At 50.2% G+C, this 26,932-nt stretch overlaps 5 protein-coding genes across 5 annotated transcripts; 3 read left to right on the top strand and 2 right to left on the bottom strand.

Moving 5' to 3' along the window:
• Nucleotides 1–7,581: 7,581 nt before the first annotated feature.
• PtA15_6A451 (uncharacterized protein) lies at nt 7,582–11,042 on the bottom strand (the record flags this gene model as incomplete). The annotated part of the gene is made up of 5 exons (XM_053170158.1): nt 7,582–8,522; nt 8,582–9,359; nt 9,437–10,112; nt 10,200–10,291; nt 11,022–11,042. The coding sequence occupies 5 exons, from the start codon at nt 11,040–11,042 to the stop codon at nt 7,582–7,584; spliced, it is 2,508 nt and encodes an 835-aa protein (XP_053021377.1).
• Nucleotides 11,043–11,117: 75 nt separating this feature from the next.
• PtA15_6A450 (uncharacterized protein) lies at nt 11,118–13,471 on the top strand (the record flags this gene model as incomplete). The annotated part of the gene is made up of 5 exons (XM_053170157.1): nt 11,118–11,678; nt 11,756–12,211; nt 12,279–12,382; nt 12,462–12,648; nt 12,734–13,471. The coding sequence occupies 5 exons, from the start codon at nt 11,118–11,120 to the stop codon at nt 13,469–13,471; spliced, it is 2,046 nt and encodes a 681-aa protein (XP_053021376.1).
• A 1,574-nt stretch (nt 13,472–15,045) lies between these two features.
• On the top strand, nt 15,046–15,289 carry PtA15_6A449 (uncharacterized protein; the record flags this gene model as incomplete). The annotated part of the gene is made up of 2 exons (XM_053170155.1): nt 15,046–15,172; nt 15,264–15,289. 2 exons carry the CDS (start codon nt 15,046–15,048, stop codon nt 15,287–15,289), a joined length of 153 nt encoding a protein of 50 aa, XP_053021375.1.
• Nucleotides 15,290–16,388: 1,099 nt separating this feature from the next.
• On the bottom strand, nt 16,389–18,095 carry PtA15_6A448 (uncharacterized protein; the record flags this gene model as incomplete). Its single annotated transcript, XM_053170154.1, has 7 exons — nt 16,389–16,625; nt 16,696–16,755; nt 16,845–16,963; nt 17,036–17,050; nt 17,114–17,409; nt 17,486–17,709; nt 17,772–18,095. The coding sequence occupies 7 exons, from the start codon at nt 18,093–18,095 to the stop codon at nt 16,389–16,391; spliced, it is 1,275 nt and encodes a 424-aa protein (XP_053021374.1).
• A 929-nt stretch (nt 18,096–19,024) lies between these two features.
• Nucleotides 19,025–20,498, top strand: PtA15_6A447 (uncharacterized protein; the record flags this gene model as incomplete). Its single annotated transcript, XM_053170153.1, has 6 exons — nt 19,025–19,325; nt 19,440–19,499; nt 19,575–19,637; nt 19,744–19,773; nt 19,838–20,011; nt 20,080–20,498. The coding sequence occupies 6 exons, from the start codon at nt 19,025–19,027 to the stop codon at nt 20,496–20,498; spliced, it is 1,047 nt and encodes a 348-aa protein (XP_053021373.1).
• Between the last annotated feature and the right edge of the window lie 6,434 nt (nt 20,499–26,932).

The raw sequence follows: 26,932 nt of genomic DNA, 5'->3' as shown, positions 1-26,932 counted from the left end.
TGCTCCAAAAGAATAGCAACGGCGATACCCCAGAAGTTGGACCTGAAGAAAACTCACGCGTGCAACGCCTGCATGCAAGGCAAGATCACACGTCAACCATGCACCGGCCACTTCAAGGCTACATCGGCGCCGCTAGAAGCCTTCCACGGAGATCTGGTTGGGCCTATCACACCGACGACAAACGGTGGAGCTTGCTACTTCCTCTCTCTGGTGGACCAACACACAGGGTATATCCACACGACCATCCTCAAAGAGAAAAGCCAAGCACCAGCGGCGATACAGGACTTCAGGACTCTCTACGAAAATCAGACCGGATACGCCTTGAAAAAGCTCATCACCGACGGGGGGGGGGGCGAATTTTGCAACCACCAACTCGGCGACTTGCTCAAGGAAGCGGGAGTGCAACACAATGTGTCTCCTCCGTACACCCCTCAAAACACAGCATTGCGGAGCGGGCGAATCGAACTGTAATTGACATGACGAGGTGCATGATGATGCAGGCCAACATGGCCCCGGAATGGTGGGCGGAGGTGGTGAAGACAGCTACTGCAACAACCAATTTCTTGCCATCCCTAGCTAAGAGCAAGAAGTCACCAGTCAAGCTGCTCTTCAAAATCACTCCAAACATGGAATTCTTTCGGCCTTTCGGCTGTAGAACGTGGGTGGTCAAACCAAAAGTCAACCGGGACACAAAATTTGGCCCTATATCATGGGAAGGCGTCCTCCTTGGCTACGAGAATGACTATTCATCGTACAAGATCTACCGCCTGGAGGATAAACAAGTCATAACAGCCAAACATGCGCACTTCAACAAGAAGACCTTTCCAGATTGTCCGGCGTTACACCGTGGAAGAATCCCCGCCGGAGCTAATAGGCTACCGCTCTCTAATGCTGAACCGGACATGCCGTTTGAGGACGAGCAAACTCTACCAGACAAAACCCGGCTTCAGGAAGCAAACAAGGACAGCGCAGAGCAGGAGGAGATTGACCACATTCTCAAGAATCTCCAATCCATGGCGCCACCAGGATCGGAACTTGGCGAGGACCACCCGTGGCTGGCCGACAACGACAGCTCCCCAGCACCACCGCGTCTCATCATTGGGGCCATCAACACTGGCAAGAGAGAACGGAAGCAAGCCTACATGGTGAAGCTCTCTGTGGGACCCAAAAATCACAAGCAAGCAATGGCGTGCGCAGAGCATTTAAGCTGGAAAGAGGCCAAGCTGAAAGAGATCAATAACATGCGCAAGCATGAGGTGTGGACAGTGCGCGTTCGGATCGAAAGCAACGACCCCATCCCATCCACGTGGGCATATCGGAAGAAGTTGGGCTCAGAAAACCAGGTGGTGGAGTTCAAGGCCCAAATTTGTGCTCAAGGTTTCAAGCAAACCCACGGACTCAATTTCGAGGCAAAGTACGCGCCAACAGGAAAACTGTCCTCGTTGTGATTCTTGCTCTTGTTTGCGGTAAATCACAGTTTCAAAATTCACCAGCTAGACGTGAGGTCGGCGTTCCTCACCTGCCCGCTTGAAGACAAGGTTACGCTTCTCCCACCGCCAGGACTTGACTGTCCGCCCAATTCCGTGTTGGAATTAAAGAAAGCTATATATGGCTTGCGCCAGGCGCCTCTGGTCTGGTATAAGCGGTTATCCTCTTATCTAAAATTGTTGGGATTTCAGGCAGCTCTGTCGGATCCATGTGTTTTCTGGCAAACACCCTCCTCGGGCAAGCCAGCAACGTGGATCTTCGCGCACGTGGACGATCTGGTGATCATTAGCAACGCTCCTGAGGTGTTCAAGAACAAGATGCAAAGGGAGTTTGACATCAAGTACATGGGCGAGGCCGAGTTCTTGCTGGGCATGAACATTGACCGCTTCGACAGAGGCCTACAGGTCAACCAAACTCAATATATCGACAGAAAGCTTCAAGAGTTTGGTCTGGCGGACCTACACCCAGCTTCCTGTCCTCTCAATCCTCGGGAATACCTCAAGAAAGCATCTCCCTCAGACATCAAGGCGTTTGCGGCCCTAGGAATCAGTTACAGAGCGCTGGTGGGATCTTTAAACTACCTTAGCATATGGACGCGCCCGGACATCGCTTACGCGGTAAGCACCCTGTCTCAGTACCTGGAGTCGCCTGGCATAAAGCATTACCAAGCAGCGGTGCAAGTCTTCCGCTATCTCATTGGGACGCGCGACATAGGCTTGACCTACGCAAAGGAAAAACCCAGTTCTGTTCAAGCATTTGTTGACTCGGACTGGGGGAATTGTCCGGACACACAACGCTCAACGACAGAATATGCAGTGCTAGCCAGCGGCCACTTGATCAACTGGAAGTCGACCAAGCAAACCACAGTCTCTCTCTTGACAACCAAAGCGGAGTACAAAGCATTCTCTGACTTAGGCAGAGACCTAGCGTGGACGGCTAGCCTAGCTAACAAGACAGGCGTTTTACCGCATCTCTCAGGGATCAAAGTTTTCATGGACAACAGGGGAGCCATCAATCTGGCAAAAAGCAAAACGTCACAGAACTCATTCCGGACGAAGCATATGTCAATAAGACTCCATTTTGTAAGGGAGCTCATTCATAACGAACTCATCAAGCTCCTCTATGTGAAGACGTCAGACAACGCAGCGGACTTTCTAACAAAACCCACTGGCCGTCTAATAATCAAGAGGGCGTTGGCGCAAATAGGTGTGATCCAAGTCTGTCAGAATGCTTCGAATCTGGCAACTCGAAGCATGGGAGGCTGTAAGAATACATGCCAAGGGGAACGGGCCCACTCGCCTAAGGCGAGGAGGGTACTGCGAACCACAGTAGCTGCGGAAGAAGGTGAGCCAAGCAAACCCTTCTCCGCAGTCCAAGCTGCTCGCGGGGTTGGGAAAACTGAGCGCATCTTCTTGATGAATGCAGGTACCAACCACGACAGCAGCAAGATCGACAAAGCAAGCAAACCTTGCCGATTGTCGTTACTGGAACAGATCTCGTCTATCACCTCTGGTGAGTAATAGAGTTCCCGCCCTGATAACTGACAAGGAAGAAGCTGACAGCTCTTCCCCTCCAAACAGGCAAACAACCCAAAGGAAGAACTCGAGCAGCATCTACCGCGAGCCAAATAGGCAACGCAAAAGGTAAGCAGCCAAGTTCCATAAGCCAGGAAAAGAAGCTGAGGCAGAGGACTGAAACGACGATTCTGTTAAAGCAGATATTGTCGGCAGCCCGGACCAAGCGTAAACCCTAAGCCAAGGCGGCAAAAGAGGATCAACCTCAGCCCAAGTGAGAAAACCTTACCTAAATCCACAAGGGAAGAAAAGGGTCAAAGACTGACGCTGATACACAACATCAATAGATCAGCAGCAACTTTGCGGAACAGCAATATCCCTTCTTCCTCACTCAAACCTAGACAGCGGCCCTTTAGTCTGCTTCTAGGTAAATACTTATTTCTATTTTAATCTCCTCACGTTCTTCTGTTAGGATTGTTACTACAACTTGAACTACTGTCTAATGAAATAAATATTCTAGTTCTCCTAAATTTCTCAATTTCTTGGGTGGACGGCTTGGGCGGGGCATAGCGGTAGAGTGAAGGTGGGACGGTAGTGTTGATAGGGGTACATAGGTATATTGAGGATGATATAATTTGTGATACCCGCTTGAAACCTGTAACATATAACATTACAGGTGTGGAGAGGGTATCACAAAGTATATCAACTGTACCCCTGTCACATGTTTATGTTGGACTGTCCAACATATGTATATTACAGGTGTACAGCGGGTATCACTGGCAGGTACCTGGGTACCCAGTCAAAAAACCATGAGATCCAGAAACCTGTACCCGTACTTGGTACCCGCCAGCGCAGTGAGTACCCGCCAACGGGTACCCACGTGCCATCCTTATTTACTTTCATTTTCTCTTGGAGTTATACATATATATATATATATATATAGGGTCTTGGAAAAACAACTCCCAAATTTTGGGAAAACGACTCCCATATGTTGGCGCGACTATTTTTTGACCAGCGCTTGACGTCGACCTAGACCCTTTTTTTGGGTATGGGTTTTTTGGGTGTCGTCGACCCAAAATAATTTTTTTTGGGAGTCGTTGTGCTAATTTTTTGTATTATTTTTTATTATTTTTAATATGTATAACTTTTTTGTTCCACGTACTAGAGACATAAAAATTTGAGAGCACAGAGATTTATGCATAAATTGTACCCCCTGAATTTCTTAGCAATAGTGTGTCATCAGAACATGAGATATAAGGGGTGCGTGTTGGGTTTAGTAAAAAAATGACTGCCAGCCATATAAGTTTTTTGTTACACACCCAGAAAGTCCAAAACTTCAAGGAATCTTTCCATAATGCATATAGTTTTTGCTATCAAATTATTAGCAATAGTTTTCCATTGTAGAATGACATATAAGGGGTGCGCGTAGGGCTTAGTAGGAAAATGACTGCCAACCATATAACGTTTTTGTTACACACCCAAACAGTCCAAAACTTTCAGGAATCTTTCCATGATGCATATATTTTGTGCTATAAAATTATTAGCAATAGTGTTCCATTGTACAATGATGTATAAGGGGTGCGCGGAGGGCTTAGTAGGAAAATGACCACCAACCTCATATCTTTTTTGTTACAGACCCAAACAGTCTACAAATTTCAGGAAATTTTCAATGTAGCATATTAAGCTTTCTATGAAATTCTTAGCCATGGGGTGTAATCAAAATAAGAGATATAAGGTGTGTGTGGATAAAGCCCGCCGCGCACACCCCATATCTCCTATTTTTATCACATCAAGTTGCTAAGAATCTCATATCACAAATAATATGCTACATGAAAGATTTCCTGAAATTCTTGGACTGTTTGGGTCTGTAACAAAAAGTTTATAAGGCTGGGGGCCATTTTCCTACTAAGCCCTCCACGCACCCCTTATACATCATTGTACAATGGAAAACTATTGCTAATCATTTTATAGCACAAAATATATGCATCATGGAAAGATTCCTGAAAGTTTTGGACTGTTTGGGTGTGTAACAAAAAAGTTATATGGTTGGCAGTCATTTTCCTACTAAGCCCTACGCGCACCCCTTATATGTCATTCTACAATGGAAAATTATTGCTAATAATTTGATAGCACAAACTATATGCATTATGGAAAGATTCCTTAAATCTTTGGACTTTTTGTGTGTGTAACAAAAAACTTATATGGCTGGCAGTCATTTTCCTACTAAGCCCAACACGCACCCCTTATATCTCATGTTCTGATGACACACTATTGCTAAGAAATTCATAGGGTAAAATTTATGCATAAATCTCTGTGCTCTCAAATTTTTATGTCTCTAGTACGTGGAACAAAAAAGTTATACATATTAAAAATAATAAAAAATAATACAAAAAATTAGCACGACGACTCCCAAAAAAAAAAAAATATTTTGGGTCGACGACTCCCAAAAAAAGGGTCTAGGTTGATGTCAAGCGCTGGTCGAAAAATAGTCGCGCTGATGTATGGGAGTCGTTTTCCCAAAAGTTGGGAGTTGTTTTTCCAAGACCCTATACATATTTTCCAGTACATCCAAGTTTATTAAAGACACATTTTTTCCATGACTGAGAAAAAAAAGATCAAGGGTTCCCCCTGTAAATACATGAAAACAGCAAAAAAAAACATGAAGGGTTTCCCCTTATTGTAAAATACAAGAAAATTACAAGGTTTAATCTACATCCAACAGAACTGGAAAAAAATGAAATCTCAAATGCCCCCAAACAACACCAAAGGTGTTGTGAACAGCAATGGCTGTTGCGTCTGGGCCAACCTCGAGCCCGCGTCAAGTGCATGGGTCAAAAAGGAAGGGTGTTGAAGGCCCGCATCCCGCAGCAAAGGCTGCAGAACCCAGGGGGGCCCACTCTTTAGCCCCTCACACTGTGCAAGTGCAGCAGCAGAGGGGGTTGAGGACAAACCACACGCTGGAAGTACAGCGGCAGAGGACGCCTGGGGATTAATCAAACCCACAAGCACCTGATTTTATATCCAACTTGATGCCTGTTTAGCCTCTCCCTTCCCCTTGACTCTGCCTATGGTTGAAAACCATCTGCAACCGCTCCACCATGGCACTACTTTATGCTTGACCCACGGGGCACTGACTACATGTACATCAAACCCTGACAGCAGATCGTGGTACATGCCTGTGTGGCTTACTTGCTCTACAAGAACCTGGGTCTGAACATCAACAGTAGTGAAGTACTGCATCAGCCACTCCTGGCCAGTTGTAAGTTGTCTCCTCAACCTCCCGCATCTGAGATTTTACCTGGCCTGGGCTACTGACAGCCAGCAGAAAAACCTGTCAGCAGTTGTGTAGCTATGCTAAACTGTGCAGCTTAAGAAAAATCAACTGTCACTAGACTACAGGTGACATCAGCCTAAGTCCAATGAGCTACCCACCAGTTGCACAGTTGGGCGCATGGACAACCCCCTGTAGGAAACAAAAGGGCCATATTTGTATCCTAGTTGTGGTAGCACCAGAGCTTGAAAAAAGTGACAGCCATTGTTGCTTGGTGTCACCTGACGTCTGGTGACAACACATTTTTCCTGGTGGCAGACTTCCCATTGGCTTTGTATAGGGCTATAAAGTCAGATCTGCAGCTTCTGGGATGGGATTTCCAAGATGTGCCTGCCTGTCAACTCAGAGGTGGAGGACTGCCTAAATTTGCACCTGCCACCAGGTCTCTCTGTGCACTTTTTCTCTGACTGAATCATACACTTACATACACACACAAGCCATATACAAAACAATACAACCCATGATACCCAAAGAAAAAAAAAACTACCCAGAAAGATACCCAGAAAGAAAAAAAAAAGAGGCGGAAAAGAGTTAGAAAGAGGTAAGTACAATACAACCATCTGCCCTTGTGTGTAAATAATGAAGAAAGGGAGAGATGTAGAGAGGATAAGCCAAGGAAATAAAGCTGTGACCAAAAGAGGCTCAGGAGGAGGTGGACGAGGAATAGTATTAGTGTATCGGTGTGGAAAGAGAGGCGAAGAGAAGAGTATCGGGGTCGATGGAGAGCGGATATGCATCATGTGCGAGTATATGTGCGGAGAGGTGTGGAAGATTAAGTATCGGATGTGAGGGAGGTTTGCGATAGTCTACTACACACATACACAAACCAATACCTGATAGGATATATATCTTTTAAAAGGAGTCTGACAAAAGATTATGGGGAAGTGTATATGTATGGATATGGTATGGTTAGATGGATGTACAAACAGTATGACTACACACCACGATTATTAGTTCACTTCTTCACCCATTACTAAGACTGGAGGCTTTGGCCTGGTATCGACTTTTGTGTTGTTAGGTGTGCGAAGTATGGCGATAGAGGTGAAGGGAAAAGGGGAGACAATTAAGTTTGTTCAAGTATGTACGGAGGATTGCCGACGTGTCTATGTATAAAGGGGAAGAAACGCCATCTAAACGGGCTAAACAAAGAAGCCAAAGGGGGGGGGGGGAAGAATAGAGCGTATTAACACGAGCATTTCGGGGTTTCGTCTTCATCGAGAGAGAGAGAGTCTAGAGGGTAGATGAGGATTATTTCAAAGAGTCGATCAAGAGGCCCAAGCCAGCGTCGCAAGTCTCGAGCCAGCGACTAAGTTCGAAGAGGTTATTCTCGAGCTGGATCTTAACGTCCTTGACGTCCTTAAGCAAATGGTAGTTAAGGTCAGCCCGGGATTTGATGCGGTCGCCGGTGGGCCAATTGGATATGAGCTGGACGGGGGCAAGGGGGGTAGCGGCGGAGACGGGGCCGGGTCTGGCGGAGGAGAGGACGGGGGGGAAGACATTGTGGCTGGTGGAGCCGGTGGACAGGGCCTGGCTGGTGGCCGAGCTCATCGAGGAAGACAGACTGGGGTTGCCGAGCTTGGTGATGGCAGGCCCGGTGGCGTCGGCCGTCGAGCGTGTACGGATGCTGGTCGGACCCGGCGGAAGACTGGGGGACAGAGTGCCGCTGGTGCTCGGGTATCCGGACGAGCTCGAGCCCCCGCTCTTCAAGTTCCGCTCCCGGTCGGGCGAGAGCACATGGGAGTGGCCCGTCCCCGTGCCCCCATTCATCCCGCCGGCCTGGCCCGGCCCGCTGGTAGGCTGGATGTAGGTCGAGCCGAACTCGCTGGTGCCGGGGACAAGGGTGACGGGCGAGCTCGTGGCCGACGATGGCGAGGGGCCGCCGAAGCTGAACCCGTTCCCAGCAAACTGTTTGCCCCCACTAGCCGCGCCCGAAAAGTTTCCGCGATTGAACATGGGCGAGGGCAGGGCGGGGCTGTGGGCGCTCGTGGGGAGCTTGTTGCCGTCGCCCAGGGGCGCCGTGTTCGCCCGGCTCCGACTCAGGCCCGACCCATGTGCATGTGCTGTCTCGGCCTCTTTCTTCGACACCAGTGGCAGCGAAGGCGACGAGGGTAGGGGCGGGGGCGAGACGCCTAAGGGAAGGAGGGGTTTGGACGGGTTCGAGGTGTGGGTGTCCAAGGCCAGAGGAGGACCTTGGGGAGCCGGTCAGCAATCGGCCAGCTAGAAGAAAAAAAAGACACAACAAACTCACTTGGCGAAAGAGGAGTCCCGTCAGTCATTGACTTGCTCTTGTTGGAAGATGCGGCTCCCGAGGAGGTCTGTTTGAGCCTGGAGGGTGTAGGGGTGATGGAGCGGTTGTATGATGAGGTAGATGGGGAGAACGGCCGGTTGGGGTTCGTTGGGTCTCCGGTGTATGGAGGCTCGAGGTAGGTTTCCAGTTCTTCGGTGCTAGGAATCGAGATGGTGGGCGCGGCGAGCTCCATCCTCAGGTCGTTTTGGGGACCCGTCATCCCAGGTACAGGGAAGCCAAGGCCGACGACGGGGGAGGATTGGGCAGAGGAGCCATAGGAGTTGTTGACTGGCGAGATCGGATTGGCGTAGGAGTGTTGGAAGCTGAATTTGTTGAACATCGAGCCGGCATTCTCGCTCGTGCTATCCTCTTCGAACAGTTTCATCAGACGATGCGGTCGTGTGGGTCGCAGCGGTGCTGTTGGCTGTGGCCTTAGGGTGACTGCGCCATCCTTAGAATCGGCCGCCTGATCTCGGGGGTCGATTGCATTGATGCCATCCATCTTGTAACTGTTCAGCTCGTGATCATCCATGAAATCCCAGTCAGCTTTGTCTAGCGGGGGCGAGTCAGGCCCGGGACTGGTTTGGTCTAGGGTTGTGATATCGGCGAGAGATTGCCGGACGCCGCCGGAGTTGATCCAGCGTGAATATCGTGCGGTGAGGTCTTTGAGTGGGGATAGCGGAGCTTTGCTGATGGACTTGATCCATTTGTGTTTGCAGAGTTCTTCAGCCGTAGGTCTCTGGTGGAGAGGTTAACCATATATATGAGAAGGTGTGTGTGTGTATGGATGTGAGTGTTACATGTTGATGAGCTTACATCGTTCGGTTCGTCGATCAGACAGGCAGCCAAGAATTCTTTGACGCCGTTTGAGAATTGGTTGCCCTCGAGTTTGGCAGGCTGGCTCCGGGGGATCTTGAGGATGACCTTGGCGGGGGTGAGGTCGGAGAAGGGCGGGTTCCCGTTGAGCATTTCGTAGAGGGTGATGCCGAGAGACCAGATGTCGGCCTTGGTGTCGTAGAGTTTGCCGTCGGTGATCACTTCGGGGGCCATCCAGTAGGGCGTGCCGATAAACGTCGAGCGCTTGTGGTTGGTGGACTGGAGTGGGGCGGCGATTCCAAAGTCGCAGAGCAGGACTCGGTTGGAGTTGGTGAGGAGGATGTTGGCGGACTTGATGTCCCGGTGGATGATCTCCTGGCGATGGAGGTAGTTGAGCCCGATCAGTGTTTCTCGGATGATCAGCTGGGTGTATTTCTCGTCGATCTTGCCCGGTTTGAGGAGGGTGCGGATGGAGCCCCCGGAGGCGAAGTCCATTGCGATCCATAGCTCGGTCTTGTAGAAGTAGCAGCCGTGGTAGCCGATGCAGTTGTGTTTGTCTGAGTCCCTGAGCTGGGAGAGAAGGGCGACCTCGCGTTGGATTTCGATTATGTCGTCCTCTGCTGTGTCGAGGTTGATAACCTTGAGGGCTAATACGGTTCGAGTGGCATTATGAATACTGGGGAAGGCGGGAGAAGACCGAGAGCGGTTGGTTAGTTTAATTAAGCTTTTGTGAGTGTGTTTTTTAGTAGACAAGCAACTTTACCCTTTGTAGACGGCCCCATAAGCGCCTTTGCCGACGATATCCAGTTTGGTGAATAGTTGTTCGACGGGCACATCCCTGTGAGACTGGATATGCTGGAGGACGGCCGAAGAGGAGGAGGAGGAGGCGGAGGAGGAGGCGGAGGCGATTGAGGAGGAGGTGAGGGTGGTGGAGGTGGTGAGACTGGTGGGTGGCATGGTCAAGAGAAAGAGGAGGAGGAGGAGAAGAGGGCGAGGATAACACAAACCCACTCGAGATGGACGAAGCCCAGAACCGGTGACTGTTCCTGTGAAACCCAGCCCCCCCCCGACAACCGCAGTGTCACATCGAGGAAGTGCGGGGTGGACGTGTGACAGGTCTGTGACAGCGACCACCCCCTCTGCCAGCCGGCCAGCTGGATGGGAAAACACCAAAAAACTACCACCATCTCACCATGAACAACCCAAACACCCAGCGCCAACTCAGTGCCCAGCAGCAGCAAGCACTCCTCCAGTCGCAAATGATCCAGCAACAACAGATTATTCAGCAGCAGCAGCAACAGAAGAGACTCCAGCAAAACAAAACCAGCCAACCCCAAACCAGACTCAGCCAGCAACAGCAGCAGCAGCAACAACAACAGCAGCAGCAGCAGCAGCAGGCCAGTTTTATCCAGAAACAGCAGCAGCAACAGGCTCTGATCCTACAACAGCAGCAGCAGCAACAGAGCCAACTTCAGCTCCAGCAACAGCACCAACAACTGCTCCAGAAACACCACCAGTACCAACAAGCCCCTCCATCCAACCTCACTCCCTCCTCGACCGTCAAGAGGCCCTCGCCATCCTATACCGATGCACTCGGTCCGAACATCGCACTAACGCGTGCAAAGTCAGTCTCTCCCTCTATTGCAACTGATCATTTTCAGCTGAAACAAATCAAATATATATGAAAACCCTCAGACGATTCCGACCGACCGACCGGAACTTGCCCGCATTCGAACCAGCGAATCCAAAGGCACCGAGATACAGTCTAGAGGGACTGCTACCCGAGCGCCAGGACGGCTTGCATCGGATCGCCAAGAACTACGAAAAGCTGCAGAAGATCGAGCGCGAGTTTGACTGGTTGATATCCAGGAAGCGGTTCGAGATCGAGGACTCGCTACGCAGACCCCATGGCGTCCAGCGACGGCTGAGGATCAAGGTCTGGAACACCGTCGCCAATCAGCCCTGGCAACTGGAATCTACTGGCACAGAAAATAAGAGCGAGACGCGTCCATCTAGCGACGAGGGTGGCGAAGACGAAGAAGCAGACGCTAAAGAAAAGGAAAGCAAGAAGGACGGTCAGGAGCAGAAAGAGGGGGAGGAAGACCAGGAGGAGCGAAAAGAAGACAACGATCAAGATGACGCCGATCAGCAACCCAAGCAGCCTGCAGCTCCCGCCATCAACTTTAACGCTGGCGAAGGGGTGCCCAAATGGACCTTACACATCGAAGGCCATCTAATTGATGTAAGTTACTGGACACGTACACACACACACACACAAGATTCGATCGACCCACTAACCGTCTCGCCGGCGTTATTTAGCCGAAGAACGACTCGGACCATCCCATGGATGCCGGCGAGTCGTCGGAGCCCGGGTCTGCACAGCAGCCTAAGATCGACGAGACCCGGCGGCCGTTCTCGACGCTTCTGAACAGTCTGCTGATCAAGATCGACCGGTCCGACGAGCTATACCCGGAGCCGAACATCGTCGACTGGCACCGCCCGCCAACACCGACCCCCATCGGCGCCGCGCCCGCCTTCTCAGCCATCACCCTCACCCGCAACGGCACCGAGGACTGTAACCTCCAGATCGCCCTCCATCTCAACCATTTCCCCCGCAGGTTCAGACTTAACCCTATCCTCGGGTCCTTCTTGGATCTCCAGGAGGCCTCCTTGGACGAAATCTTCGAGTCCATTTGGTGCTACATCAAAAAAAATAAACTCATCGATTCCGGCGCCGACAAACGGCTCATCCGGAAAGATTCTAACCTGGCTTGTGTATGTACTCTCCGAGGAGCTTCCCCTCCTGTTCAACCCTACTGACTTATCTCTCTATCCATCGCAGCTATTTCCTCAAAACGTCGATCGAATGCTGTTCCATCAACTCTTTGAACAAGTCCGAAAGTATATGACCATTCCTGAGCCGGTGATAATCGATTACCAAGTCAAGTAAGCAGTGCACTCATATTTCCTTAACGACGACGACGATCTGATCTGATCTGTGTTTTGTTAATGATGGAAAAAATAGGGTTGATAAAGAGGATCAGGGCCGGGCCGAATACTTTGATATCCAGTTCTCGATCGAAGACCCAGCCAAATTACATCTCCTCACGATCCAGAACCAGTTGGAAGACATCAAAGTTGCCAGTCTCCACCAACCCCGGCCGGATAACCCGATCAATCCGACCAAGGAGATCCTAGCCATAGATGAACAAGTTCGTCATTTTCTGTCGCTCTCACTCAAAATGGACGACAATCAAACATAAAAGCTCAGACTTCTCTTTCTTTGTTTGTGTTCAGATCATGGACTCGATGTCCAAGATCAGGGAAGTGAAGATCCGACGAGACTTTTACCAACAGTTCACGCGGGATCCAATCGGCTTTATCGAGGAATGGATCCGCTCACAATCATCAGACCTGGAGGTCTTATTCGGGCTGGACAAGGGAGGCGAAGGGACGAGTGTGGAGACGGCGTTGAGCGCGAAGAAGCGGAAGCGGGGGGACGACGACGGGCTGAACGAGGCCGAGCACGAGAAACGGTACGCGAAGTTCTACCACCAACGCTGGGTCGACGACGCGCTCCAGATCTACCAGTCGCGCGAGTTCAACGGGCGCGTTCACCAGGCCTCCCAGAAGCCTTCGACCACCGCCCCTGCTCCCCACCATCCGCTGGCTAACAATGGCAACAATAACGGGCCCACTAACAACGCCCCGATGTTACTCGTCAATCCCAACTCCCTTCCCTCCGGCCACATGCCCCCCAACAGCAACAATCCTGGCCCGCCGAATAATCCCCAGCTCACCCACCTTCCGCAGCATATGGTCCACCACCACCACCAACACCTCAATAACAACAACAACAACAACCATGTCCCCTTCTCCACCCCCGCCCCGCCCCCTAATCCTATGCCTATCAACGGGCCCCCAGCAATGCCTCAGCTCGTCAATAACAACCTCAATAATCCTCAAGCTGGCCCGCCTCATATGGGCGGTAATCCGAACGCTACAAATGGGATCAGCTTGCGTGGCAATCGCTGATCCTGTCGAGCTCCTCATCAGTACTTCTACCCTGTTCAATCCCGCTGTTATTATTTAACCCTTTGCCTCAAGACTATCAAAAATAGTATATGTTACTCAAATACGCTCGAATTGGGGGCTCTTTGTACGGTTTCTGTTTCTTCGTTTATGTGTGCTTTTTAGGGTCATTTGCTATACGCGAGTAACAATGGTAGTCTCGTTGCCGTGTTTTTTTTTTCTTTCTTTTTTGGAGAGAGAGTGAGGGAAGAATCAACATAAGGTGGGGTGTTGTCATGAAATGAAGGAACATGATAGAAGAATGGGTTTTTGGGTTGGGTTTCTTGTGGACTTTGACAAAAAACCCGGACCGAATCACAAGGGACGAGACACCCCCAATCTCCCTCCCGCCTTAAAGGAACAATCATGTGAATACCACTATTTGCTATATATTGGCTACTGGCCGATAGGTGCACAAAGCCACTTATAAACCCTGTAGCACACAACTCCACACCCCACTACAGGACGACCACAACTGTGGCCGGGATAACTGCCTGCGGAGCCTACCATGACCTGCTATGACCAATCACCGCTGCCCTGTCCTGCAACAACTCGTCGGGTCGCTTGGACCGGCCGGCCGAACGTTTCCCACGACCCGGCGGAAATTGAACACGGTGCGGTGAAGATTGTAGATGTCGACTCCACAATCAGCGTAGAACACTCACTGCTCACACTGCAGCACAGCTTCCGCCAAGAGACAGCTCCCACACATATGAATGGTATCGGCAGTGCACCTATGGAATTTGCAATTGTAGAGGATATGAGGCGCCAAAAAAGGATATAAATATTTATGTAAACCTGCTTTGCCCCGCCACATTCAACCCAAAATAAGCAAACCAACTTCCCCCGTTCAAGCCCGTTGTCCATCCTGTAAAAACCCCGGGGAAGGAAGAAAAGGTACCTACCACCCGACTACACGATCGTAGCGGGCGGTAGGTACCTTTTCTTCCTTCCCCGGGGTTTTTACAGGTTATGAGCCCAGCGTTACCTCTGTCGCGTGTTCAATTCCCATTGCCTGCATCTCGCACATGTCACATCTCCCCAGCTTGTAACCCTCACATAACATGACATAACTGTGTTAGCTACTCCTAGTCTTACATATAAGCATATTATTGATTATTGGTTTAGGAGTGTGGTTGCCTTAAAATAGTTCCACGGCTCATGGGTGCCAAAAAGTCCCATTTTAAGATAAATCATAGTATAGTCTTTAAAAAATAGCATTAGTATAGTAGCCAGTATGCGTGAAAGTTGACAGTTAACAAGTCTGTCGGGGAGTAACACTTAGATTTGTATGTAGTTTCACACCAGTCCATTTGGTGTCCAATCCAATATCACCTCTGTTATCAGTGATATTGGCTTGCGGGGGAGTGTTATGGCCTGGTGTATACCTCTCCGGGGGAGAGTTGATGCCCGCTACGATCGTGTAGTCGGGTGGTACCTTTTCTTCCTTCCCCGGGGTTTTTACACATCCTACAGTCTTCCATCTGGCCAGCAGATATCCCAACCAGCCCGTAACATCGATAAAAATGCGCTCTATCATGCCCTTTTTGACCGTCTTGCTTAGTGCCACCGTACACCTATCTGTTGCTTCTCCTGTCGTCGACGGAGTCGTCGACCTGAAAGCCTTTACCCCGGGAGGAAACCCACAGCCAAACCCCTATCCTGGTGAGTGGAAACGGTCCTTGATTTTCAATCCCCCCGACATCAGAAAAATATTTTTGAGTTCCAAATCTGACATTTTCAATCAAACATACAGGATGCCTCTTCCCGACGTGCAAATAAATAATCTAGGCCATTCTCACCTTTGGAAGCACCTTGTTTCGACCCGCGCAGGCATCCCAGAAATGTAAACCCTTCTGCTCCAAGAGTCTTCCCTCCCCACCTTAGCTGAGTCCCCTGATCGGAAACACCAGAACATTGTCGCAAATCCACCTCTTGAGTTTGCTTCCATCCCGTGTTGTACTATCTCTGTGTCCAATCGCAGCCTGTCCGCCAAAAAGTTGTCAACTACCATCCGCAACCCATGAGCTACTTGACTTCTTTCAGCCTTGGTGTTCTCCTAGGTACGTAGGCAGGCAAGAAGATGATACGCCGAGGAGGGAAGACAAGTCCATCCGAGCGGGCGCCAGTCTTGCTCCGAAACAACCAGCACCGTTTCCTCGAAGAAGAGGAAAAGAAACGGAACAGGATGCTCGGGATCGCGCACCAGCGTCAAGGGCAGGTATCCTGCATGTTCCCTCCAACTCTTGTACCTGATTACTTGGAGTAGTAAACGACCCGTCCCGGCAAAAAATGCCAATAAATGGAAACATTTGGTGAATACATTCGAAGCCACCTTCATGAGCATAACGAGGAAGAGAAGAAGACTTGTTGGGAGCGTGTTTTGCTCCACTGTGGCCAAGCCTCATGGAGGCGGCACTCGAGACCTCCGACCCACCAGGCCACTGCCAGGCTTAATCCCTTTCCTCGTGTGATTATATGTTAGAAATTAATATGGTGTTAAGTAAAGACATCAAAAAACATAAAAACAAAGAAAGTCCGTAACCATACCGGTTGCCACGAACCAAAGACCAGCAAACAAAAGAGATCACCAAAACCAAAGAGACCATATACATTGGGGTGCCTCTTAGGATAGGGTAGGGTACATCGGCGACGCCGTCCGAACAAGGACTGGATCCAGGGGACGGGTGTTTTTTTTTGAGTTTTTAGTGGGTATTTGCATGCAGAGGTTTTTCACTGTGTCTTCGAGGAAGAGAGCTGGGATATAAAATAACAAAAGCAAAGGTGGGGGGGGGGAGGCGACATATCGAGAGCGCCACCCCAACCAGCGCACCCCCGCCGGAAAGACCCCCCAACCAAAGAAAGACGATGGTGGGTGTGGTTACTTGTACCTGGCGTGTTCAGGTTTATGGTCGACCTCATGGTCGAGATGGACGAAGGCGCGGTCGACGTTCGGCAGGCCCTCGAGCTTATCCTGGAGGGCCTGGCCAAGGTCGTGGGCGAGCCAGAGCGGCGTGTTCCCGTCGACGACGATGTCGATCTCGACGAAATAGTTCGGGCCTACGTGGTAGCATTTGCACGAGTCGATCTTCTCGATGTGCTTCGAAAACGTCATCGCCTATCATCCCCAGAGTTTCCCTCAGTCGTCTTCTTTCGGCTTGGGGGGACATCGGGAACGAAAGACGCACTTTGTAGACCACTCGTTGCATGAAATCGACCGGCGCGCTTTCGCCTGCTAGTTGCTTGAACTAGCGGCCCCAAGAGGGAGGGGGAGAGAGGATCAGCGATCGGAGCGTGAGATGGCCAGGAAGAAGGAGAAGAGAGGAAGGGGACAGACTTCTCGGGTGATGCTGACGCCCCACAGGACGATGAGCGCAAGGGAGATAAGCATGGCGCCCAACGGGTCGATCCACCATTGGATCTTGGCCCCGGCGGCATTCGTGAAGATCCCGAAGGCTTTTCATGTAGTTGAGATGAGGTTAGGGCTGTGAGACGAGAAGGTAGTACGATGGTCGGGGGAAGACTGACCATTGATGAAGAGATCTACGGAAAGCAAGAGGTGAGTGAGCGTGGAGAGAATTAAGTGGGAGGTGGATCAGAACGGACCGTTGCGATGGTCCTCCCAGAGCACCCGGACCTGTCCGTCCTGGTTCCTGACGGCCCAGCAATAGAAGAAGAGCGCGGCTTTAGCGACGAAGGAGGCGGAGACGGCGGCGATGGCGGGGATGTGGAGGCGCTGGTCGGCGGAGCCGGGGCCCTTGGCCAGACTCTCGATCGACTCGACCACCAGGACCACGGACGCACAGCCCATCACGCCCGAATAGACGATGTTGCCGATCGTTTCAAAGCGCGATCCGCCGCTCGGATACTTGCGCAGATCGACCTTGCTCGCATACCGGTGTCTGCTCACATTACACACAAACACACACATGTAGTTAGTGGGTTGGTCTGGGGGAAGAGAGAGGCGGATAGACGGACGCATAGTTGAGGGCGAAGTTTGCACATGGATCGAAGACCGCATCGAGCGCGGTGGCGAAGAAGGACAGCGAGAGCGAGGAGATGGCCGCGTAGAGCTGGAGGGCGGCCAGCAGACAGTTGACGATGAAGGAGGCCTGGATGGCGATGCGGACGTGGGTGGCGGAGGACTGGGAGGCGTCGATAGCTTCTTTGGCGTCCTCGTCCAGCGACTTGAGCAGGTTATTCTAGCGAACAGAGGGGCTGGATTAGTGTTTGGTGGATAGCCCGAGAGGGAGTCGATACGGACGATGTGCTGGTTCTGGAGCTCGTAGAAGTCCTCGACGGGCCGGGCCTTGCGGCCGCGCTTGCGGAGCCGGGAGAGCACGCTTTCGTCCTGGAGCGAATTCTTGAGCAGGAGCGGGTCGTGGGCGTGGGAGGAGCGGTGGAGGATGGTGGCCCAATGGCTGTCGTCGTAGTCGGCCGGCTTCTTGTGCCCGGCCAGGTCGCTGTCGGCCCGGCTGACTAGGCCCGCCGGATGAGGGTCGGCAAGCCCGGTGGACTTCTCCAGGTCGGCGTGGACGGGCGGCGAGGGCGGGGGGGAGGGGAGCGCGCCTGCTGGGAAAGAACTCATCTTGCTGTCTGTCTGCGTCTTTGCGGCTTGCGGAGGACACGGAAGGGACGATTAGGGGTGGCTGGTGTGTATGTAGGAGGGCTGTCCGTCAAGACCCGTCAGAGCGGGATCTTCCGCTGGCGACAGTGTTTCGCAGGTGTCGGATGCTCTCCCACTCCACTGGCCGAGACATCCACCCGGAGGCCGGTCATCATGGAGAGCGTCGGGTCGCCGAGGCGGATGGTGCTTTGTGGATGCCGGGCTCATCCCGGCTGGCAAGTTGGGACCATCTTATAAGGAACGCAGGCAAGAAACATAACAGTTTCAAGCGAATCCACAAGGAAGCCAAATCCTTTCTGGAGAAGCTGTTCGCCCGTTCCCTGCGATTTCGTCCTTTTTTGACACCCAATTCTGCCTAGGTGGGCTTCCATGAATATTTCTCACTCCTCTCGATCAAAAGACACCGAAGCCTGCTCAGCCCATCGCCCTCGAAGTGGCCGCGAGGAATGTATTTCTTATCATACATGTCCCCACGGCTAGACCCACTGGATTGATGACGACCTGAGACAGACACCCCTCCTCCAGAGAGGCTTTGTTAAGCTCGCTTCAGGTTACAGGGACATATTCACACAGGCTTACATAGGGTCTTGTTACGACCAGCCCGGGCCGGCTGCCAAGAGTGTGCTCCGGGCTTGGGTCCACCCTGGAATACCACAGCTGGAACGCAATGTGCCCAACTACAACACCATTTCAATCTCAGAAACCACTGGAAACTGTGCCAGGATGGGAGGGCCAACCAGGATCATCGGATCCGGTGCAATCCCCAGTTTGATCTCAGAAACCGCCGCCGTTGGTGTCGGCCCAGGGCTTGCCTATAAAACATACCTTGCTGATGCCCCAATCGCCACACACGCAAAACATATTTTCGAAATCCCAGAGACAGGCGAATCATGAACCAGCTAGTTTATTTCCTCCCCTGCTTCATTTTGCTTGCCCATCTCTCCCACCATCGGGCCTCTGCCACTCCGCTGTTCACAAGCACCGGAAGCTTCGAAAGGGAAAGAAATTTCGGAGTGGTCGCGATCAATCCTCCTCGTGCATCTCGGGCATTGCAGAGACAGTCCGGATTCTCAAAGCCTGCAAGCACCGAATCGGAAAGAAACTTCGGAGAGATCGCAATCGAGCCCGATTCCGGCAGTCCTCGTCACGCTCCTGTTGACGATGATAGCTACTGGCAGCTATCCGATGAACGTGTGTTCTTTTTTTGCTGGCTTGAATCTTGACAGAACAGAAACCACGGACCGACTGCGCAATCCAAAAGCTGTGGGCTGTACTGACCATGATTCCTGGGGTTTTTTATTCAAGAGGGAGGGGTGTCCGCCGGTAAATCAGGAATGTTGTCAAAGTTACGACATGTATTCAACAGTGAGTCAGAAAGCGGTGAATATCTACATGAATCTATCCAATCAATCTCAATGACAAAGCGTTTCGCGGAGCCAGAGTACGACGGCTATGAAAGACTCTCAGAAGAACAGAAACTGAACGCTTTCCTGGACTCAATTTGTAAGTGAACCACTCGAAATCGCAATCAAATATGGTGTTTAATGTTGGGAGCCACTCAGTTGAAAAAAGCTGACATCATATTTTTAAAAAACCCTCACTTCTGAAGACGGGGAAAAAGAATTTTTCCTAACTGGTGGTACGTTCGCTGAAGTCTCATGCACGCAGCTTTGCTATCGAGCTCACGGGCATTTGATACCCAGGACGAATACGAGGCTACAACGGTGCAAAAGAGTTCGAAGCGCGTGCTCTAAAAACTCACTTGGCTGAGAAACTATTGCAAGACTTCACAGATCTGGTCCGTCAAAATGTTGCAAGTTACGATGTAAAGAAAAAGCCTTGGATAGAGGAACAATTGGAAGAGTTCCACGCCACTAGTACGTTCGCTGAAAGTTCATCCACGCAGCTTTGCTATGTATCGAGCTAACCGGGATTTGATGCCCAGGAGTAGACCAACTTTCACTAGCGCACGAGCTTGCACTGTGGAAGGAACATACAGAGCCCTTCAGGGCCTTGTTCAAACTACGTCGGACTGATCAGACCGTGACACTGAAGCACAAGATGAAGATGTCGCTTTTTGACGTGGTCAAAGCAATCACTTCCTTGACAGGAAACGACACCGAAGAACTAGCCAAGGTTGCGATTTATGCCAAAGCAATTGCCGATGTGATTCTCCATAAGGCGGGAATTGACACCGATTTGATAAAGCAGTTGAAAGACAGTAACCGAGTAGATTTCCAGGCATTGTGGCCGATGCTGGGCACCATGCCTAAAAGCGATGAAGCCAAACTTTTCTTGAACGCTTTAGCAAGCCTATGCTCTATTCCAAAGGATCTCCACCTTCGTCTCCAATTATATAGTTAAAAAAAGGTCCCTCAACCAACATCTCTATTTTATCCAGATATCTCTTATATGACGCTTTGTTCCCCCCAGTTTTTTTTCTGAAACATATAAATTTGGACTTACTTTGTGCCCTGCAAAAAACTCTTCATGCACTGTGCAGTGCGTGCAGTTCCCACCACACTTTGTGTACTGCAGGTGAATGAAGAAACTTTTCCAAGACTAGGGGAAAACGCGGCGCAAACGCCGCGCGATCAGTGATAGGAAAAGGGGTAAGGGTATGGATGAGAGCAACTGGGGTCAATTTGGCTCCAGGATGATCCTTGGGCCCCCGAAGAAATAAATTGTATAACATAGCATTGAAGGCCCATATTGTATATACATGTGCAAAGAATCCTGATCTCTGGTTCACTCAAGCTTGTGCTGGTGAGTTGTGCACCTCCTGATCACGTCAAGGTTAAAAACATTGATTTTGGAATTGGGCTGTGTTGGCTGTGTGACAATCCCTATTGAGAGAGCCGTGATGGATGTTACCTGGGAGAGGGAAACGTACAGTTGGCCATGGCTGAAAACAGAGTATGGGAGGTACACCATGACCTTTGCGCAAGTGATTGGCCCTGGGACTTGTTGATTGTGAGCGCAAATGCTATTGCAACCAGGAATTGGAACCAACTGAACAATACACCATTAGAGGCATTAGCTTCGTGGATAAGTTTGATCTTGGGGATGGTGCACATAGAGCTGACATGCAATCTGGTAAGTATGCTGCACTTGAACCCACCGGGGGCAATCTCATCTATCAATAGTCTGGTCCCGCTCCCAGGTCAAGGTTGTGGAGCAGGATTATGAGTATGGCAAACTTGATTTGGAGGGTTGATTCTGGCAGGCTGGGGATCAAGAACATACACCAGGAAAAATTAATGATCACTTGTCTGCAGGTGACACAGCAAAGTGCAAAGGGGCCTTTTTACTATTTCATGTCACTTGTAGGCAAGTGATCATTGTTTTTTCCTGGTGATGTGGGGGACTTCTTCTGTCACTGCTTCCTCTTCATTGATCCCATTCATATTGGTGGCCATGGTGTCAATTGCAAGGAATTCAACAAATCTCCCGGGCAGGCACCGGGAACAAACATCATTGATGGTTGAGCAACACCAAAATCACACGTGAGCCATAGTATTTGATGTTGGTGGCTCAATCTCAGGAGTGCAGAGGTGAACTGGGGTACACGGTGGTTATAAAATGATTGAGAACAGCTGTCTCAGTCAGGCTTGCATATACGTCTCCAAATTCAAGTGTCTGGGGGGTATGATATTTGTGCTGCCTGGTACTGTTTCCAATGGTCAGTAGCCAGCGGTAGAATGAAGCATTCAGCTCTTTCAGTGCAGAGTCTGAACCACCACTCAGCCTCAAGTTCTTGGTCAAAGAGAACTTGATAACATGGGCCCATAGAGATGAGGTGATCATGAAGGCTGCCTCCAGGTCAAAGATAGTCCCGTTGCGCACAACCAAGAGTGTCTGTTGGAAATCCCCCCCTCCCAAATATGACTAACTTGCCACCAAAAGGTTGACCATCTTGCGTAAGATCTTGAAGAAAGCGGTCTCTGCAACCACGTCAACAGCATGTCAGTGTTGCATTGAAACCTTGTCTCATGTGATCACACCTGCCTCTTTCAATACCTCAGCGCATTGAGATCAAAGGGCAAACATGAAGGTGCTGGTTGAGTAGATTACTATTGGAAATTTGAGCTGGGGGTGGACAGTGGAGCCATTGACTGACATGAGAGAAGCAGCATCTGAGGATGAAACCACTACTGCGGGGATGCGCATGGCTCTCAAGGAATGGATAATAGTATTCATTGTGTAGGTTTTGCCGCACCCACCGGGCTCATCCACATATAGCATGCTGTCAGAATTTGCTTCCGCCAAATGCACAGCTAAGTCAACAATGATCTGTTTTTTATGATTCACAGTTTGGCACATTTTTTGGAATAGGTCCGCACACTCCGCTTACCAGAGATCTTCTTCATGCATAGTGCTTTCAATAAGTCCCCCTCCCCAGCGGCGGGGGTATGGAGTCCAACACCGGCAAGATCTTTTCCACTCTTCTGAGGCTTCCTTGCCAGTAGGTAGTAGCAGAGCAAGATGTGAAGTTGATCTGAGGGGTTTTCAACCCGGTAGACCGTTTGGAGTTGGTGCGGCAGGTCATCCAAGAGCTCAACAGCAATGTGGTTGAAAAATTCTTGAGGGTTTGAGAGTGGGCTGTGGATAAGTAGGATGCAGAAAAAATGAAGTAGGGCTTTGCCTGTCTGCCAGCCTGCGGTTTTGTGCCAGCATTGGCAGCAATGCAAGTCTGAGGACCTCTGCTGTTTTCCAGTAAGTGTCATAGGTCCCTCCGTTGATTGTGTCCATGTCTTTGAAGCTAGTGATACCTTGTCAGTGTAACAGTAGCAGACAAAGGTAATATTTCTGGCCTTTATTGACAGTGGGAAAATATACCGGGCCCATCATTTTTTGTGTGTCTTTTCCTTGCTTCAAACCTGTTGATACCTTTGACGTGGAATGTTGCAGGACCTTGTGATGGATTTGCCTGCTTGCCCGGAAGGCTTCCTCTTGGGCATAAAAATTACACCTGCTTGCCAAGGTCTGGGAATCATCTTGGGCAAGCGGTTACATGTACATATTACTTGGGGATTTTTCTGCTGGGCACAATTCCAAGGAAGATTCCTCCAAGCAGTTAAAAATGGTAACTGCTTTCCGGGGGGGCTTTCCAAACAGGTACACCTTTGTACTTGGCGGGATGGATTTTCTTCCATTCCCCCAATGACTTGTACCTGCTTGTTGAGGAAGATTTCTCAGCAAGCAGGTGCAAGGTCCTCGGACAGGAGGAATCCTCCCGGGTGAGTGGGGATCCGCTTGCCAGGGATGATTCCAACAAAGATTCCTCCCCAGCAAGCAGTGAAAAGACCTGCTTGCCGGAGCAGCCTCCTCCTTGGCAATGTTCTCGCCGTTGAGGACACCTTTCCAGAGAGCAGCTACCCAGCACCTGCTTGCCAAGCAGGATTTTATCTGCTAAGCTGCGTTGTATGCACCGGCACGCCGGTGAAGAATCATGCTCGTTCGCTGGGCTGTGTCTATAATGTATGGGCTCATCCCGGCTCTCTGGCCAGGGACAGTTGAAACTACGTGGTGTCAGACGCTTCGTGAATGATATTCCGCATAAGGTGGTGCATGTGTTTCCTTTGGGGAAAAGCGCCGGGCTGGGATCGGCAGCCCGTGACTAAGTGCGAGCAAATGAGCGGACTCGCGGTCACTACCCAGATTGGAAGTCCTGGGGCTGATCGTGGCATGACTTCATCGGAGATGACCCCATGTTACAATTCTGTGGGAGGACCGGGATACAGTAGCTGCGAGGACTTTCTGATTAGCTTAAATAGGGCTCTTCTTTTCACCACAAAATGCCCCTGGTCTGCTAAGGCTTCAGCGCATCAGCGTAAGCCTTCCTAGCCATCAAAATTTGTTTGTGCGCATTGGCGTCTGAACCCAGAGCATCAGCTCAGCCCCAAACTTCTTTGAGCACCAGCCCTCGAGGGGCCGAGCATCAGCTCTACCCCGCCCCGCGGCTTCGCCGCAAAATTGCTGCTCCAACGGAGTGGGCGGCTTCGCCGCAAAATTCCTGCTCCTACTGAGTGGGCGGCTCCGCCGCCAAACGCGGCTTCGCCGCGACCCAACTTGCGGCCCCAAGGGGCCAGGTTCTTGAAGAAACAGCAAGAGTAAATTTTTTTGAAGATTCAATAAACAGGCTTTTTATTTTCCTCTGTGAATTTTTTACGAGTTTTTTGAAGCTTCCTTGTATGCCAAAAACCCCAATTGAGAAAAACAAAACAAGTACAGTCATTTTGGGACTCTGTTCCTGCATCATCATCCCAAAAAGTCCAAATAATGTATTGAATGATCAAATCACCTTATCACAAATGATTGGGGAAGACAGAGCGGGACTTGTACGGTGCGCGGGCGCGCTGCGAATCCCCTGCAATGCTAGGGGTTCATACGTCCACTATTAGTGTTGCTTCTTCAGTGACAGAAGTCACCTAGGCAACCCCGGGAGCCATGCCTTCTAAAGGCTGACTCCCCAAGGCCGCCGTGTGTGGGTCGGGGGAGGGGCAAGTGCAAGGCGCAAGGCCTAGCAGTGGGTCCGTAGCCTGGGGGAGACACTGTAGTGCCACCAGGAAAGGTAGGCTGTGTCTCACCTCCGCAAAGGCCCCAAGATCTAGTGCGCACTGTAGCACCCCCAGAGAAGAAGTGCACACCGGAGTGTGCCAGGGTTGGTGCAAAACCCAAGCAGTACTTCTTAAGTATCCCTATGTTGTGTTGGACCTGTTAGTCTCAACATTGTTTGTGTGGGTGGGTGGTGAAGAACAATTTTTCTATTAGCCCGGTTCACACTGGGCCACAACCAGCAAAATCTTCATTACAATCAACAGTGTTTCATCTAAGTTCTTGCTGAAAGTCGGACTCCAACGGCCTTTTTAAGCCTTTTTAAGCTTCCAATTTTATCGACCAGCAACCTCAATCTTAGTAGGGGGCTTAAAATCCCCCAACGTGAACCGGGCTATTGCTGATAGCAATAGCCTCTAGGGTTATAAGGCCTTCTGAAGGCAAATGGGGACAAGACACAGGGGAGAGTCCTGGGGGAGACTGTGCTGGTGGATCCCTCCCAAGGTATAAATATCCTTCCTTATTGCTCCTTATTGGAGTGGCTTCCCCATTCAGCCAGGGCCCGTGGCTAGTATATACAGACTATGTCTGGATACAGAAATACCGGTCATCCAGTGTTAATCAACAAACTAAAGGTGTATTTCGAGTAAGTAATAGAAAACGATGAAATACAATAAATAAAAAAAGAAAAAGGAATAAGTACCTAAAGGCAAAGATGACACAGGAGGAACACGAGAGAACACGAGATAAGAAGGAAACAAAGGAAGAACTAAAGATACAATGATTAGTTTAACATTGATGTGACTGCCGAAGTACTCAATGATTGAACCTACTGGTGAGAAAAGTCTTGATGTTCTGAAGACGGAGTCGGCGAGTTATTGAGATAAGCAGTGAGCAAGAACAATGTTCTGAGAGTTGGCGGAGTGTCGAATGGAAGGAATGAGCGAACTAAGCGCTAGAGATCGGCGAGTTGTCGAATAGAAGGGAAAGCGTATGTACGCCAAAGAACCAATATGAGTAGAGGGATTATTCGTCTATGTAAGTAATGACAAGAGCGGTGAATACAAAGCTTGAAAGTGATTTGTAAGAACAAGCTATAAGGTCCAACTATGATTGTTGCGGGATCCACGAGAAAAGAGAGAGAATCTCGAGGAGTGAGGGACAGCTATAAATATAAATGACAAGGGGACCGAGCAAAGATTTTGCCGGAGGAAAAAGAAAGATCTGAGAGCAAGATTCAAGTGACGTCATTCCCAAGTGGACTGATCTCAGACCTTGTAGGAACTGACCGGGCACAGGCTGAAGTACTAGAGGGATAGAGCTCAGATATCAACACCCCCCCTTCCCTCTAGACAAAGCAAGCCGAGTTTTTGAAGGGAGTTAAGCAAGGCGGGTCGCGGTACCGACTTAGTGAGAAAGTCGGCTAGCATCTCGTTTGTCGGAGTGTATTTTAAAAAAAATTTTGGCCTCTTTGATGACATCCCGAATGAAGTGCAACTGAATTTCCACGTGTTTCATTCGTTTAGCATTTGTATTAGCTTCAAAGTTCGCAACAGCAATACAACCTCGATTGTCCTTGTGAACAGCCGTTGGAGCCGTCGCAGCCAATACTTTCACTTCATCAAGAAATTGACGAAGCCAGAGCAGCTCACAAGAGAAATCGGTGAGAGCTCTGTACTCCGCTTCACAGGAGGAAAGAGAGACTACCGGTTGCTTTTTGGTTTGCCACGAGATAATATGACCGTTGAATTGGGAAAGATAACCGGTGACTGATCTGCGAGTAACAAGACAGTTCCCCCAATCTGCATCCGTGAAACCCCTCAAAGGCATGGGATTATCACGCTGATAGACCAAAGCGTTGTCGGCAGTGCCGGAAAGATACCGAAGAACATGGATGAAGGATTCCCAATGTTGGATTCCGGGAGCTTCGAGAAATTGAGACAAGGAGCTCACGGCGTAAGATATATCAGGGCGAGTTGCAGTCAAAAGATAACTCAAAGCCCCGACCGCACTTCGGTAATTCACACCCAAACACTTGAATCGATCTTGATCTTCAATCAATGCCTTGTCAAGATGGAGATTCGGAACCAGTGGCGTAGAGACGGAGCGGCAATTAGTCATGCCATACAAATCCAGGACGGAGTTGACGTAGTGTAATTGAGACAGAACGATCGCATCTGGTTCATGAAGAATCTTGATTCCCAACATTAAATCTGCTCTACCCATGTCTTTCATGTCGA

The sequence above is a fragment of the Puccinia triticina genome, chromosome 6A (assembly GCF_026914185.1).
Source record: "Puccinia triticina chromosome 6A, complete sequence".
Classification (NCBI taxonomy): Eukaryota; Fungi; Basidiomycota; class Pucciniomycetes; order Pucciniales; family Pucciniaceae; genus Puccinia; species Puccinia triticina.
This window is presented reverse-complemented; position numbering and strand designations above follow the sequence as displayed.